This window comes from Python bivittatus, unplaced genomic scaffold, assembly GCF_059951505.1.
Source record: "Python bivittatus isolate LINGU-HERP-01145 unplaced genomic scaffold, Pbiv_v1 ctg000610_np1212, whole genome shotgun sequence".
In the NCBI taxonomy this organism is placed as follows: Eukaryota; Metazoa; Chordata; class Lepidosauria; order Squamata; family Pythonidae; genus Python; species Python bivittatus.
The window spans coordinates 48,129,960-48,146,865 of NW_028277088.1; the positions used below are offsets into that span (position 1 = coordinate 48,129,960).

At 37.7% G+C, this 16,906-nt stretch overlaps 1 protein-coding gene across 1 annotated transcript in view; it reads right to left on the bottom strand.

Annotated features, from left to right (window-relative positions):
* The window catches only part of PDE1C (phosphodiesterase 1C), a 238,830-nt gene that overhangs the window by 180,317 nt on the left and 41,607 nt on the right, over window positions 1-16,906 (bottom strand). Inside the window, exons 2-3 of the mRNA XM_088149941.1 lie at window positions 14,500-14,550; window positions 10,843-11,014 (exon numbers count right to left, since the gene is read on the bottom strand). Of these exons, the coding sequence (XP_088006067.1) occupies window positions 10,843-11,014; window positions 14,500-14,550 (223 nt within the window). The remainder of the gene's footprint in view (window positions 1-10,842; window positions 11,015-14,499; window positions 14,551-16,906) is intronic.

The window sequence follows — 16,906 nt, forward strand, 5'->3', positions numbered from 1 at the left end:
GGGGTTCTCGGAGCTTGGTTGTTTTCTTGCATACGTTTCGTTACCCAGCTAGGTAACATCTTCAATGCTAGAAGGGAGTGGGGTTTGATCTCTGTTTATATACAGTAACTTGCCTGTCAGTGTTGGTGGAGGTGTTGTTTTCTCCTTGGTATTCCTTGATTAGGGTATTGTTTACTGCTTGATTGTCTGTCTGCTGATAATCTTGGTGTTAATCTCTGCTTATCTGGATGTTGACTGCTGGTGAGGAGATGTTCTGGTCTTTTGTTTCTTTTTTATTGTCTCTTTTGAATAGTGTGTAGATGCTGTTTATCTCTATGTGCCTGTTGATGGCTGTCTTATCTGAGTACCAAGCTTCCAGGAATTCCCCTATGATTTTGGATTTAGCTTGGTCTAAGATGCTGAGAGTTTCCCAGTTGAAACTATGGTTAAGTCTGTCCATGTGTTGTGAGTTTAAGGAGTTTTCATTGTTTCTTCTGACTGCTAGTTGGTACTCATGGATGCACTGTCCTAGCCTTCTGCCTGTCTGTCCTACATAGTGGTTGTTAAAATCCTTACACTGTATGTTGCAGATAACTCCTGTTTTTTCTTCTTGGGCTACTGGGTCTTTTGGTTTACTTAAGATGTTTTGGAGGGCTTTAGTTGGTTTGTGTGCTACAGAGATGCCATGTGGTTGTAATAGTCTGTTAGTTGTTTCTGGGACATTTATAAACAGACATAAATAAACAGACAGCAAACCCCACTCCCTTCTAACACTGAAAATGTTACCCAGCCAGGTAATGAAACGTCTGCAAGAAAACAACCAAGCTCAGAGAACCCCAAGGACTCCACACAGAAATGTATATTAGACTCAGTACACACTGGTCCTTTCGGATAACTTGCTAATTAGTAAAGTACTGCTGGCATTAGGTGTTATAAAATTAACAAATTTGCTAAAGTAAGTAAAGAAAAAGAGACATTCTCAAAAGATGTTCTTTAATAACAATCCAATATTCTCAAGTTTTCATCTCCAAAACAAATTTAAAATTATGCCCAAGAAATAATTTATTAAAAGTGCTGTGGCAATTTATTATCATTATATGATGGCTGGTTTGAAAGAAAATACAGTACTTCTTTTTGGATCAAAGTGCAGATATTACTTCTGTTTGATTTGTATATCCTGCCTCTCCTCCAAGAAACTCAGGGCCAGAGGCCTGAACATATGACCTTGTTAAATGTTCAGCAGAACATACATACATGACATTCCACACTTGTGTTGTGTGCTGTGTGCTTGGAGTCAGAGCTCCAGAAGAAATTATTTACATTTAAACTGAAGTTCTTACATGCAATTTGACTAATTTCATTTTTTTAATAGGGCTCAGCAATTCCAGTTGAAAAGTATATAGACACCCCATTTTCTCTAGGCATCACTCAGTGACTACATCCAACCTGCTTAATTATTCCCAAAACACTCTGTGTGTGTCCTAGATAAAACCAACACGCTGATGAACTTTATTGGGAGAACTGAACTGCATTGCATTGTAGCTGAAGCTGGGATACCTGCTACATTAATTTCCAGGTTCCATGTGTGGTCATCAGACCTTGAACCAGAGATTTTGGTACCAGGAATCAGATATTATTTATGCCACCCAAATTTCTTTTGGTAGAAGGGCAGCTATATACATTTGGTTAATAAAAAAATACTTGATTTCCTGCCCACAGCTTGGATCCTGGAACAGGTGACAAAAATTCTTGAAAAGGAAAGCAAAAATATACAGACAGTTCACAATTCAAATAGTGATATGTTTTTGTTTTTGATTGGGAAGATAGCATTGGGAAGCACCATGTTATATAAAGCCATGCATTTAAATTTTATTCTGAAAAGATTTATTAACAGGTGTCAGCTTCTCTTCTTTACCAGCTGAAAATTGTATATTCCTGGTTCAACCACCAACCCAGTTGATAAACTATTTATCATCAAACTGGAAGCCCTGAAACAGTCATCTGAGCAAATCCAACAGAGGGAGAATCTCACCAGAATGTTCAGGAAAACGATTCTTACTGATTTCACAAGGGGAAACTAAAGTTGCACTAACAGCCATACTTCTCAAGACATGTGTGATCCAGCTATTTGTTCAAGAGAGTGATGAATGATTCTCCATGACAGACATAGCATTTCATGCAAGGAACCATCCTGATCACAAAATGGGAACAAACAATTAAAATCTTCAGCATTTTCTTGCTGCTATCTAGGGGTTGCCCAGATTTTGGCAGCCCAGATCTGGTAATCTTGAAATAAGCTGGGGGGAAGGGGAAGGGGAGGGATCTTCCTTCTGCTTGCATTTGTTGTCAACTTATACCAATGCCATCACACATCCTTTTAACATGTAAAGGGAGTGGTATAGACCCGTTATGGTGATTCAGCAAGTATTCAAGATACATCTGCTGTAGTAACATCCAAAAAGCACTCTTCTGCATTGGGATCAGTGCATGCTGTCACCATTCACGTAGCTTTCTCTATGCAAGATATTCCACGGCTGAAGGTCAACAGACTAAACACACAAGTAACAAAGCAATTGTCCTCTGCCAAACAGGCAATGCCAATGGGCTGTCAGAATCAGCGTCACATACAAACTCTTCTTTTAAAAACATTTTTCATAAAGCTGCCAAGAAGCATATAATTATTTTTTGTTAAACATACTCTCTTTGTTCCTACTGTCTTATCAGTTTCTCTCCAAATTATAGCTTGGAAAAGATACACTAAGGAAGGTATCTGAAGTTAATCTGTCATTTCTTTCCCCCATCATCACTCTGAAATTGCTGTCAGACTGAAAAATCTTTTCTTCTTATTCAAGAAAATAAAATCACAAAGGTATTAACATTAATGTGGAACTGAATTTGGAAGAGGAGTTAAATTATATCACCATGTCCCAGAAGTTTAAATCCTAATGATGTAATGAAAGGAGCCCAAAGGGCTATCATGTTTCAGAGAGATTCATTCTACACTGGGGGAGGTGGGGAGAGACAGAGAGCAGAAATTTTGGGAAATAAAAGGCTGCCAGCTCTATACCACTGTGGACTACTTATTCTTGAAACTTGTCTACCTTAGTTCAACTTAATTTTAATTTCCTTTTTCCCCAACCTGACACTCTCCAGTATCCTAGTTATTATGGCTGGGCTAGGATGATAGCAGGTATATTGTAACACAACAAAATAATTTGTAGTTGGAAGTACCTTTCTTCAAAGTATTTAACCCTCCACCACTCCAGATGTTCCTTTCCCAGGAGATAACATAGAACATCCCAGAACATCCCAGAACATTTTCTTACCAGTCACTAACCTCACATGGCATGATGAGTGGAAAAAGCATGTCATCCCCTTGGCCTCATTAATTTTGAAGGTATGATCTGAGTGTTAGTATACTATATGTACCGCCTACTGATAAGATGCAGACAACAGTATGTTGGCTTGCAAAATAATCTCTAGATTGGAGATCCCAGTTTGCATAAAGCAGCGTGAGCCTGCTTGGAATAAAGGTAGACTTTGGTCATGCTTGTGCTATACTCCCCAAAATGTGCCAAACCTGATCATTAGCAGGAAATGCTGCTATTGCATTTGACTAAGTCTGATCGCTTAATGCTTTAAGAGAGAGAAGTAAATGAGTATGGCTAAGGCTGGTCTGCTCCTTCTCTCCCTTACAAGAAAGCATTAGTGAAAGTCTTGACCAGTTTGTACAGATGCACTCATTGCATGTAGAGGTTTACAACCTGAATGGAAGAAGAGTAAATTATAAAGAATATGATGAAATGAAGGAACAAAAGAAAAATAGCTTTGTTTGTGAAACTAAAAAAAAAGGGGGAAGAATGTAATAGATTTGAATAAAATACTCTAATCTTATGGAATGGAGTTAATGAATACATGTATGGAAGTGAAGGTGAATTATTTATTTATAATTATTTATTAATGAAATTATTTACAAGTGAAAGGGTTAAAATGTATCTTGGAAGTCTATATTGTTGTGAATGCATATGAAAGTAAGCATTCATAGGTTGGTAGCAGCTGCATGTTAAACACCAGTAAATGGTACTAAAAGAAAAACCAGTAACAAGGATTGGGAATAAATGTGTGGTCTAAACCAAAGTGATTGGGTGGGGTAATTACTCTGTTAGGAGATATGAATGGATAAACGTCAATGAGACACAAGAGGAAAGAAAAAGTGGGCCAGTTGGAGATCCAAGTATGAATGAGATTGATAATTGTGTGTCTGCTTAGAAAGATCTATTTGTTTGAGATACATGGTCGAGTATAAGTCTAATCACATGGTATAGAGTGTAAAGAAGATGACCTTGATAGAGATATGCAAGATTCGTTACCAAAGTAACAAGGAGAAAAACATGTCTTAAGCCCAAAACATGCAGAAAGAATGCTCAGAGAGAGACCTCCCTAATTCACCTGAGTTTAAGAGGGGGAGGAGGCAAAGATTATGTTACTATAGCCAATATTAATAAGAATAGTTTTAGTCTTCTGGTGGAGTTGATTTCTTGGTCTGGTCTCCATAGTTGAGTTGACATCTGGCTATTTGGTGGCATGATAAAGTGAAAGAGGATGTATATGAGAAAAATGTAAGGGGATGATTGCTGCAAAAAATAAGGAGAGAAAGTTATATACACATTGTATAATGTATATGCAGAGAAAAAGATAGTTGCTATGAAAGCAATGAAAGGTTAAGATTAAAAGAGGCAGAGAGAATGCAGAACAATTTTAATGGATTTTTTTTTTTAATTGAAGTGTGTAAAAAGGAATAAACAAGGAGACTCCTGCAGAGTAAACTGAATTAAAAGTGATGACACTGAAGAGAGGGGATGATGGAAGGCATATTGTGCAGACTTGTACAGCATTGAGAGCGACATGTTGAAGAGTATAAATGGGGGGGGGGGGAGCAATATAAGTTTTTGTCCAAGAAAAAAAATATTAAAAGGAAATAATTTTTGTGATAATGTCAGTAATGGTAAAGTTGCAGGTATGGATGGTGTAACTGAAAAAATGTCAAATAGTAAAAGGTAACAATGAGTAAAATTTGGTAGTAAAGGTAGTAAAAGGTAACAATGAGTAAAATTTGGTAGTAAAGGTAGTAAAAGGTAACAATGAGTAAAATTTGGTAGTAAAGGTAGTAAAAGGTAACAATGAGTAAAATTTGGAAGGCACTGTGTAGTTTTATGCCAGGCAAGGAATGCACAGACCAGACTTTTTGTTTTAGCAAGTCATTCAGAAATGTATGAATGTGAGAAAGAATATTTATTATATATTTGTGGATTTAGAAAGTGGCTGATTGAGTGACCAGGTCTGAATTATGAAATACTGTGGGCGAGTACAGAGTTGAAGATTTGTTGCTAAATGTGATAAAATCAGTGTATAATGGAAGTAAAGCACACTTGAGAATAAATTGAATACTTACAGAACGGCTGAACATGGAGCAGGGAGTAAAACAATACTGTGTGATGTTCCCTTAACTGTGAGATGTAAATGCTGAATGTATTTATGGATAAATGTATAAAAAATGCTGATGGTAACTTTAGAGGTGTTTTGGTTGGTTAACATATATGTATTTTTGTATGCAGATGATGCTTTTGAACTACTGGAAGTTATACATAAATGGTGAAAAACTAAAGCAAGTAGACAAATTTTTGTCCTTGTAGGATGTTTACTAAAGACAGAGAAATGGCAAAGAAATTTTAAGAAGTCCAGATGCTAATAGAAAGGCAGTGGGTAGCAGTCAGTCAATCTTTATTTCGATCAATGACCAGTGGGTAGTATGTTGCCTGTTGTGAGAAATGAGCGTTAGTCAAAAGAAGCAATAATGACTGTAGAAAAGCATGCTTCTCTCTACTTTGTCACACGGAAGTGAGAGTTGGGAATGTCAGGAGAAACAGAAAGAAGCTGAATGCAGTGGAAATGGGTAACTTATGAAGAAGGATGTCTGGTGAAACAAAAAGAGAGTAAAGAATGAGTGAGTGCTGAATGTAGATTAAATACAAAAGCAAGCAGTCAGTACAAAAGGTCACTGGTGTGATTTGAAATGTAGATAGAATTAATGAAGATCTGTTTGCAAAACACATATGTAAAGGAAGAGTAACAGGTTGAGAAGGGGAACAAAGAGAAAGTTATGGTTGGATGGAATAGATTAAATCCTGAGAAAGAGAGATGAGAGGAGTTTGCAGAACAAAAGGTAATGTATAAATTGTTATACAGATATGGTAGAAGAAAGGATGATTTGCAAGGCTAGAAATATATGGACAGACATAATGAATGCAGGTGGTATGAACTAGATTTAACTGCATTTTCTTTTCTCTTATATCTCATGCCTTTTATTTTATTTGACTATTATTTCTTACTCCTTTTCTGCACTTTACATAACATTACATACCTCAAAATGGAATAACATGATGAATACATATGTATGTAGATCTGGGTTTTTTTGTTTTTGTTTTTGTTTTGTAAATTACCCGATACCCAGCTTTTGAGCCTTTACCCTCCCATTATCAAAAATAAAGAAAAAAAATCAAACAGTTCTCATCAAAATAGGATCAAATTTTCAGGGAATCTAGACTATTAGGAGTGAACAAGCTATTCCAGATTCCTTATAAATAAGTATAAGCCTCAATGAGGCACCTTTAAAATCTTTTATTTTAAAAAACATATTCATAACTTTTTTGCTTCAGGGTAGAACTAATTGAATGTTGCAGTCAGGATATATGAAAATTGCAGCAAAGATATAATAAAGAACATAATGGCCAAATAGAAAACAGGACTGTTGAGTGGCAAAGCAGATCATATGGAATTACAGGTAGTCCTCATTTAGCGACTACCTTGTTTAGCAACTGTTTGCAGTTATAACAGTGATGAAAAAGTAATTTTATGACCAATCCTCACATTTACTACTTTTGCATGTCTGTAAAGCAAAGGAGGGCTGAAGTAAGATCATGAGCACAGTCATAGTTTCGCTTAACAACTGCTTCACTTAATAACCAAGTTCCCAGTCCCAATTGTGGTCGCTAAACAAGGACTACCTGTATTATGCTCCTCCCTGAATGTAGTGCACCTGTTATATGTGGTTGGACCAGAAAAATAAGAGAATACTAGACTATTTTATCCATAAAATAAAATAGTTATTAATCCAATCACTTAGCTTATATAGTTTACAAAGTATCATGACCCAATTGCTCAAGATGAGAGACTTGGCAATACTGAGTTGAAGCAAACATTAAAAGTAAGGTTTTCCCCTCCACATCCATTCCATCTTCCCCAAGACATGTGACTAGGACAACTAGCAATTGCCTGATTCCAAGAGTCGCTCTAGTTTGAAGGCAGACCTGTCAGTCACTGATTCCAGTAACCGTCCTTTCTTCCTTCCCCACTACATCTTCTATGTAAAGAATTATGCCTTTTTTCCCTTTCATTATTGGCAGAATGCCACATCTTTATAGAAATAAGCTAAAAATGGGACTTCATAGAGAGTTTTGAATCAGAACAGCAAGGATTAAACTCACCAGCTTCACTTCAAATGAATGGTGCAACCTGGAATATTTTCCTGGCCATATAGCCCAGCACCGCCACTGTAAATTCTTAACCCTTCTAATCCCCAGTCAATGTGCTATAGTCTGGGCAGAAGTTACATTGACATCCAAATGCTAAATACTATTTGGATCATTGCATGGTTTAGGAACTCTTTAAGTGTGAAGAGGAACAACCCAAAACACTTAATACCAAAAGCCCTGCACATCATCAGTGTCTCATTTAGAAAGGGCTTTTCACAGATTACTGTATATGTGAATGATTTTAAAGGTACTAAAACAGGGTTCCTCAACCTTGGCAACTTTAAGACGGGTGGACTTCAACTCCCAGAATTCCCCAGCCAGCAAGGAGATGAAGCAAGGAATTCTGGGAATTGAAGTCCATCCATTTTAAAGTTGTTAAGGTTGAGGAACCCTGTACTAAAAGATCAATTTAAAATATTCTAATTATTTGATCTACAAGACTCTTAATTCTGCAGCTATATATATAGTTTCATCCAGTGAGTCAACTCTTCAATTCCACACCTGGGCAATGCATACCACACGAATAATGCTAATGGTCTCCTGTTCTATTTCGTTTCATGTCTCATTTTCAGGAGCTCATATGTGCAAAGGAAGATTGAAGAGGCAACACCTCTTTCTGGAACTGAAGGCATACCTACTCTGCATCAGATAGAGATTGCGTTTCCAGCAAATGTATTGAATTCATCCTGTCTGATAGCTGGGGTGATAACTAATACAGGCACCTACATCTAAATATGTCATTACAGAATAAATTGCCATCATCATTCATTAGTGGCTTCATCACTTTTCTCTTTTTTGCTGCACCAACCTAAGTTTCACTCAACATCTTTTGCATATTTACTCAGAGATAGGTCCTTCTGTGTTCAGGTTAACATCTTTATTTATTCATTTAAAGAACTTACATGGCTGCCTATCTCATAATGGTCCTAGGTGGCTCACAACAACAAGTAAAAACAAGAATAAAAACAACAACACCGCACCCACCCAACCTCCTGACTCAACCCTCATCCTAGCCCAATGCTTGGGGGAAAAGCCATGTCTTCATAACCTTCTGGAAGGCTAAAAGTGTAGGGATTCCTCCAATCTCAGAGAAAGTTTTAGCCTCAATTGCCTAAGAGCATCCAAAGAACAAGGAGATAAAAATAGTCTTCCTCTCTCTAAATCACAAGAACATCCTTTCTTTAGCTCCTAGGAGCTCTTCCCCGGAGTATTCCTTTTCTTCACAAATCCCAGAAAAGAACACAGTGAAATGTTGGAGATCAGAGTCATATACTTATACAAAATGTAGGAGCCAAAAACATTTGCTGGAGGCTGATTGAAGGGAGAGATGGAAATCTGAATGAAAAATAAAGAAATAGTAGAAGGAATGGAAGTAGAAGTATCAAGGTATTATATACTTAAAATATTGCTTGGCACTCTCTTGTGGAATTTGATTGCTACTCTGTTCATTATATAAATAATTCCTACTTTTCAAAGCAGTATGCAAACCAGAACAGTTACACTTCACAATTTTTTAAAGTTTTATGATGAACTTTATCTGCCAAAAAAGACTGTCTAAAAATCTATACTGGATAAAAGCGCACATGTGTATATATTATTGAAAATAATAGTCTCCAATAACTGAAGCCATTGCCTTGTTCCAGATTCTTTTAAAGTTTCCAATCTAGCCTACAGCCTTGATGTTTATGGTGATCTCCTATCCAAACACTAACCAGCAATGTTGTGAATATTTTGGATTCAGCAGCAAAAAAGGCACTCCAGAGCACCTAAACGTAGCCTTTATCTGCTACTCCGTAAGGCTGCTGCATGGTGGGCTTACAGGAAACTCTTAAGAGTCCCCTGGACTGCTAGGAGGTCAAACCAGTCAATCTTAAAGGAAATTACCAACCCTGACTGCTCATTGGAAGGATTGATACTGAAGCTCAGGCTCAGATACTTTGGCCACCTAATGCGAAGAGAGGACTCTTTGGAAAAGACCCTGATGCTGGGAAAGATTGAAGGCAAAAGGAGAAGAGGACGGCAGAGGATGAGATCGTTAGATAGCATCACTGAAGCAGTGAACATGAAACTGAGCAAACCTCAGGAGGCAATGAAGGATAGGAAGGCCTGGCTCGATGTGGTTAATGGGGTCACGAAGAGTCAGACACGACTTAACAACTGAACAACAACAAAGGCTGCTGCATCCTTCCTTGAGAAAAGACAGACAGAACAGACAGGGTCGGTTTCCGAGACACCCAGGATAGCTTGAAGAGATAAATTATCCTAAGTTCCTACAAAGCTAAGCAGCCTCATCCCTGAATACTATTTGGATGAGAAACTTCCAGGTAATACTACATTTGTAGAATAGATAGGTACGTTAAAAAAAAAATTCCAGAAGAAACAGTGGCAAAACTATAGGAAATGTTCGTAAGTTGCCAGAACGTGAGTTCAACTACCTTTTTATTCCTATAAAAACAATTTTAAGGAAGCAACTTAAACAACAAGCAATTTCAGATCTATTTTAATATTTTAATTTCTCAAAAGATTATGTTTGTGTTGGACCACTGATGCTGGATTGCATTAAAACTGATGCTAAAAGAATGTGAAATAGTACCAATTGCAATAAGAAGAAACTTTGATATTTTAATAAAGATATGTTGGTTCTGTGGCTATAAAATTGTAAAGGCAGCAGAGGAACATTCTAACTCTTGACTTGATCATTACAATATCATCATGTACCATATACTTCTAGTAGCAAAATGCACTTACCAAAACAAAAGTGTGTTTGTGTGTGAGTGTGTGTGTGTATGCATACATACACACACACACACCAAATTTGACAGTATGACTTTAAAACTGCTTTGGAATCAGGGTTCACAGTAGTTTCTCATTCCTCTCTGCATGTTATTACTGCACTGATTATCTTTGCCTTCAACAAAGCTGTCATCATAACATCATCATAATGGTTTTCCAGTAAAGGTATCCTCTTACATTTCCCAACAGAGCATATTCCAATAGCCATGCTATCTGAGAATTTTGGGAAGTGTAGCCCCATTTTTTTTTAAAGGTACCAGGTTAGGGAAGCCCGATGAGGGTTTATAAAGATCAGGAATGGCCACAATAACATTTGCATTCTAGATTTTAACTAGAAATATAGTCTTCTAGCATTTGTAAAATTTGTAGTTCTAGCACTTTTTGAAAGACTCTAGAGAGTAATCTCTACTATTCTGGTTATCCCAGAAAGTTAGGAAATTCCATATTAAGATATGTACATCTGTGTTATCCACCAAACCTGAATGAAGTTTTCACTAGTGCTTCAGGACTTTCCACTGGAGGCAACTCATCTGCCAAGATTTCCTCAGGAGGTCTTGGATCGTGGATGATTGTTGGTTTCTGTTTTTCCTTGAGGTTTCCTGTAAGCCCACCAAAAATGGTGTTCCACAGGCAGTTCTGAGATTTTGATCCTGGATAGATAAAAGAGAAGACAAAGCAAATGTTAATACTTCTACATGAAAGTTTATCACTTCCGGGGCCAAAGACAACCAGTAAAGTTGGCTGGATTGACCAACAGATTTAACTTGGTGAATAAATTAAACCAGTTTCGGAGTTCACACACTGCAGTACAGCTTACATTGATCAAATTGACTAGGTTTCCTTGACTTGTGAAGCCACAAAAAAAACCTAAACATAGTTAAAACTAATTATGGGATGCTGTGCAAATGCAACTGTTGTCTTTAACTGATCTGGTGAAGGATGTCAGATGGCCCCAACCATTCTGTCTGCTTTGTTTCCCTTTGAGGCTAAGAGAAGGGACTTCATTAAATTCATAAAATAACCCTCTATGTGGACCTCTAGATGTTGCTGTTCTTCAACTCACAGTAGCCCCAGTCTGTACAGTCAGCGGTCATAGATATTGGGCAGTATCAGGGAGGCTAAAGATTCCGAACTTAGAGGGACGCACAACTTCCTTGCAGATGGAAGTCACATATTTCTTTGAAAAGAAAAAAAAGGAGGTAGGGAATTGGCTTCAGAAGCCTCCACAGTGTGGCTGAGGGCATTATGACATCACTGAGGGGGGAACCATAATTTTGGCCCTTTCTATTGTGGAAGGATTGGAGTTTTAAAAGACAAAGTAGAATAACATTTTTCAATATATTTCCTAATACAGTAGTTGAGTGAAAATCTTTCACTGTATTCACAAGCACTTTAGGGGATACATGCTCTTTTATATTTTCGTACGGACACTTGCAAAAGTTGGACAGTTAAACCAATAAAACTATATCATAAGCATGATGGAGTACATTTTTTAACCTGACAGTCATCTTTGACAGGTCCCCTAGCACATGCTTCCTTCAAGAAAACTACAATTTAGAAGTTCCACATAAGCCTGAAGTGTGTGAAATGTAGCTGCCTGCTTTTCCAGGAATAAGATGTGCAATATTTGAAATCGCTTCACTTTCCTATCCAGAGAGGTGGCCTTCCATTGCTGCAATTACCGTTCAGATATTTTTGCTTCAGGAAATGCTGAGAGGGCCTCTTGCAATGGGAATGAATGGGAAAGACATAGATGGCAGTTGAGAATTTCACTGCCATCCAAATTCACCTCTGCTCAACCCAGACAGGACATAAGCTGTTCTGTTTCAGTCCTAACTGGAATAATTTAAACAACTCATATGTCAAACTTTGTGGAAAGGAGAAAAAAGATAACATTTAGGTTGAAGGCGTGCAATATTTGTACAGAAATTGCATGCATGGAACTCAGTCTGCATTAAGCTCTACAACCTTTTTTCACAATTGATTTTTTTCCAGAATTGAATTTCAAAAATACTCCTTAGACAAAATCCATCTTTCTTGAACTGGTACACCAAATCCTTACAAGTTAGGAAATGTGATGGAGAGAGGCCTCCACCTTAGAGGGTTATTATTCAAAGCAGGCCATAGAGGTAGAAGATTTTTTTTTTTCCTGGTAGATTTCAGCATGCACAGCCTATTGAAAAATAGCAGAATTAAGACTTCTAAAAAAATCAGCTAAAATAGTTGAGAAAAAATGTGATAGCTCACAAAAAGTGGTTTTCAAAGCAGTCCATGTACAGTAAGCAGATGATACTCAAGTTGAAAAGTATCAGAATTGAGAATACTATCAGGTTGGGACTAGCCAAGCTTTAACTGAGGTTGTAAACTGGATGGGGAGTGTATACTTCAGAGCCCTCACACAGAATGAGATACAATGAGCGCTGGTTTCCTGCTTTGATTCTTCAGGAATTCAAACAGGGCCAACTAGTTTTTGAGATGAGTATACAGTACTAGTTTACCTGGATGTTTACTGCCATCCCATCCAGCACTCTCCTTCCACAGGATACTCCCTACTATCTAGCCTCCTTTTGTCTTTTCTTGGGCAAGTACACCTAAACAAAACATTCATAATTGTTATGGAGCTTATGGGGCCATTGGCATGCTTGGAAATAAAGAAGATATTGGTGACAGGTTCTTTGCTTTGCAGCACCCCAGCTTCCTTTTTATAAATTTCTTTTAATATTATAAAGTAAAAAGTCAAATTGGGCAGAGACCTTGGCATATGCCAAGGGAGATTTCTGAGGGCACCCTGGTAGGCTCCAGCATTTGAGGATTGCAGGTCTTTGGAAAAATTATTCAGGTATAGAATTTTGACTATAATGTGCATTCTTTCACATTCATGTAACTTACAAAATCTTATTTTCAGATTATGTGGATCAGTGTGTTGCTTATCAAATGTGATTGGTGTAGAAAGAAATCCGCAGAACTTCTAACCACTTGGCCTTTGGCTTTATTATTCCTCTGAGTGACAATTTCAGTATGTAGTATCCCCAATTTCAAAAATAAATCTCCTCAGATCCTGATGGGCTACAGAATGTACACACACACACACACACACACACACACACACACAAGGCCTCAGTGAGCTACTGAAGTTAATCCTCTGTTCATTTGCCTTCTGTATACAATTAACAAGCCCACAGTGTTTAAAATTAAGTTACACTGCCACCATGTGACTTTGTGGGAATATTGCATCCATTGGTATAAATCTATTGATCACGGAGCTCGCACTGAGCATACCGATTATTGTAATCATTGACACATTGCCAATTCATTATTTTAAGCAAAAGGTGGTAAATTTACCTCTCTTTGTTTAAAAACTGTTTCTAAAAAAACAGTGAAAGTTGCATTTGCAAATGCATACTTACTGGTGGAAAGTTTTGCAAAGTAAAAAGAAATAAGCAAACGTCTCCATATGGGCAAAAGCTGGAATCAGGTGTCCTGGCATTTCTCATTCTCATTCAACTATGAAAAGGGCATTTCAGTGCCCAGCATTCCCTACTTGCTGGATGTGGATTAGACAGTCTTTCAAAAAAGAGAAAGTATGTTTTACTGAGCCACAATTGCCTCTCAGGATGACTTCTAAGAGTGCAGATGATGTAACAGGAATGTTCTAGAACTTCAACTCCTTATCAATCACCATTCTTCCAAGCCCTTTTCTCTGGGACCTGAGCTGTATGGAACAACTGCACACAGTCACTTCATGGAATTCCATGCCCAAAGACAGGAATCCTAGAGGAGGAGGCTTAGAAGAATGACAGGACTTTTTCCTTGGCCTTCTGAGCCAGACTGAGAGATCACATGAGGGTCTCCACAGTCCAAGACCTTCAAGGGAAAATATCTTCAGCCAGGGGACTATCCTCCAAATTCTTCAAATTATCTGTACTGTAAAGCTGGACAGTTGACTTCTGCCAGTAGAAGTAGTGGAAAGATAGCAGGAACCATCATCATGATTACGCCTTAAAATATCAGGAGAAAGGGAGAATTGCCAGGCTTTTCTTCTAGGACTTGTGGCTTTGTTTCTAAAAAGTCTGGACTTCCAATATATATTTATTACTAACATTCAGGAAATAAATTAAAAGGCTAGACTACTTACGAGCAAACCGTGACAGGGGACGAGCATTCTTGTCTCCAGTCTCATTTGCGACTAAAAGAGAAAATACCATTCATATTAAATTCCATATACTTGAGAAATATGTTACATTTCCCGTTCTTCCCAATACTGGATAATAAGTAGCATGTTTAAAATAGAATCCTAGACATTTTTACTCAGCAACCACATCCTCCACTGAATTCACTGAGGTGTATTCTCAAGTAAATGGAGACTATGTTCTGGCCTATTTCTCCTTTCCCAGTGCTTCTTGGTCTGTTTTTCTCCAACTTATGCTGCTAAAAACTTGCAGAAACTTGCCAATTTACTTCCCTATTTTGGGATGTTTTTGACATGTTTCTTTATGAACAAAGGAAAACTAGGGTTAGATTAAAGAGAAATGCAGTGCCAGCAGAATACTCATGTCCTGGCTCAAAAATCTATAATCATAGTTTGATAAAAACACAATATCCATGTTTCATACAGTCACATCACAAGTACATATAGCACTGACGGTCTCCAATCTTCAATGCAAGAGAATGAAGAAAATTTCTGCAGCTATTTTTATTTACTAAATGTATATCTTATTTTTCGCCATAACCCAGGGCAAAGTATGTGATTTGTTGGTTCTATTTTATCCTCACTATGCTCCAGTGAGATAACTTGATTTAAGCTCATGTATTAACCTTAAAGCCAAGTGGTGATTTGAATCCAAGCTTCTATATTTCTAGTCCAAAATCCCAACCACTACACAACACTCACACATTAAGTTTGGATAAATATAAAGCAGAGCTCTGGTGGAAAAATCTAGCAGTCCCAGCAGATCTTCTATGCCCACCACAGAGCTCCAAAATACATTTTATCTTGGATTATCTCCCTCCTCTGAAACTCCTTCCATTACTATCTCATCCACAAATGCCTGATGCCCAGCTCAACTGGACAGGATGCCCCAAAGTGTTTGTTTCTGCATGCAGGACTTTCCAAAAAGAGAAGGAATAAACTGTTTTGTTATGTCTCACCACAGGTTCCAACAATCAGTTTCTTGACTCAGTAAGTCTCCTTATGACAAAACATTAATCTAAACACAATCTCAATATATATTTTGGCCAACAGTAACTATCATCCCTAACCATTGACTAATCCTAACTATTGGTTGCAGCTGATAGGAGTTGTAATGAAATTATCTGGAAGGCATCCCCTTAGTAAAGGACCCTACATTAATAGGGCAAAGTAAAAATGTCTTTATGGTGCATCTCAATGATCTGTCAATATCTTCCTCCTCTTCTCAATCACACCTATCTAACAGAGTTGTTTTCTTGGCACCTTGGTACTTCCAGGATATTTGTTCAACTTCTCAATCTAGCCAATAGCCCTGTAATTGCCAGGCAGTACCCAATCCAAGTACTAACTAGGACTGACACTGATTAGCATGTCAGATCAATCAAGGTCAGCTAGATGCTGTAAACTAAGACCATCTCAGAATTAACATGCAAATGTTCAAGTTCATCAGACTTACTGATGAAGGATAAATATGAATAGGAAAATGGGGGTAGGGGAGGGGAAAGCTGATGCTGAAATCCTGCTGTGAAAAGCTTGTCTTGATTTGATAACTACAGAGAGGTGTAGTTATGAACGTAAGTCAAGGATGAGGAACCTGTTGCCTTTCAGTTATTGTTGAATGGCAGCTCCTGGCATTCCTCACTATTGGCCATATTGGCTGGAGCTGCTGGAATTTGGTTTTCAGCAACATTGTACTTTGAAGAAGCAGGATAGAAAGAGTATTGATGCTTTTGAACTTTGGTCTTGGAAAAGACTCTGAGAATACTGTGGACAGCCAAGAAAAGAAATAAATTAATCGTTGAAGAAATTTCATTGAGAAAGTCCAGAGTTCTCAGTCCAGGCACAAATGACCAGGCTCAAATTATCCTACTTCAGACACATTATGTGAAGACTTAGCTCTCTGGAGAAGGCTCTAATGCTGGGGAAGGTAGAAGGAAAGAGAAGAGGGCAACCAGCAGCAAGGCAGGTGAACTCAGTTACAGTGGCACTGAGTGCATTACTGGAAGACTTGAAAGTCCAAGTTAGGGACAGATTGTTATGGAGAAATTCTAACTATGTGGTTGCTAAGAATCAACAAGTTGATGGAACATAATCAATCAATCAATCAATCAATATCTGGAAGGCTACACAGATTTTCCACTTCTCATGTAAGAAAAGAATAGGTTGCCCCTCCCCCCCACATCATCAGCTAATGGCTTAATCCTATACAGACCTCACTTGGAAGTAAATCATACTGAATTTAGTGGGGTTAATTTCCAAAGAGATTGTAATATAAACTGTCAATATATTTATTTATGTTGATATAATGAGTAGATAGAACTATTACAACCTTTTTTGTGGAGATGTTTTGATT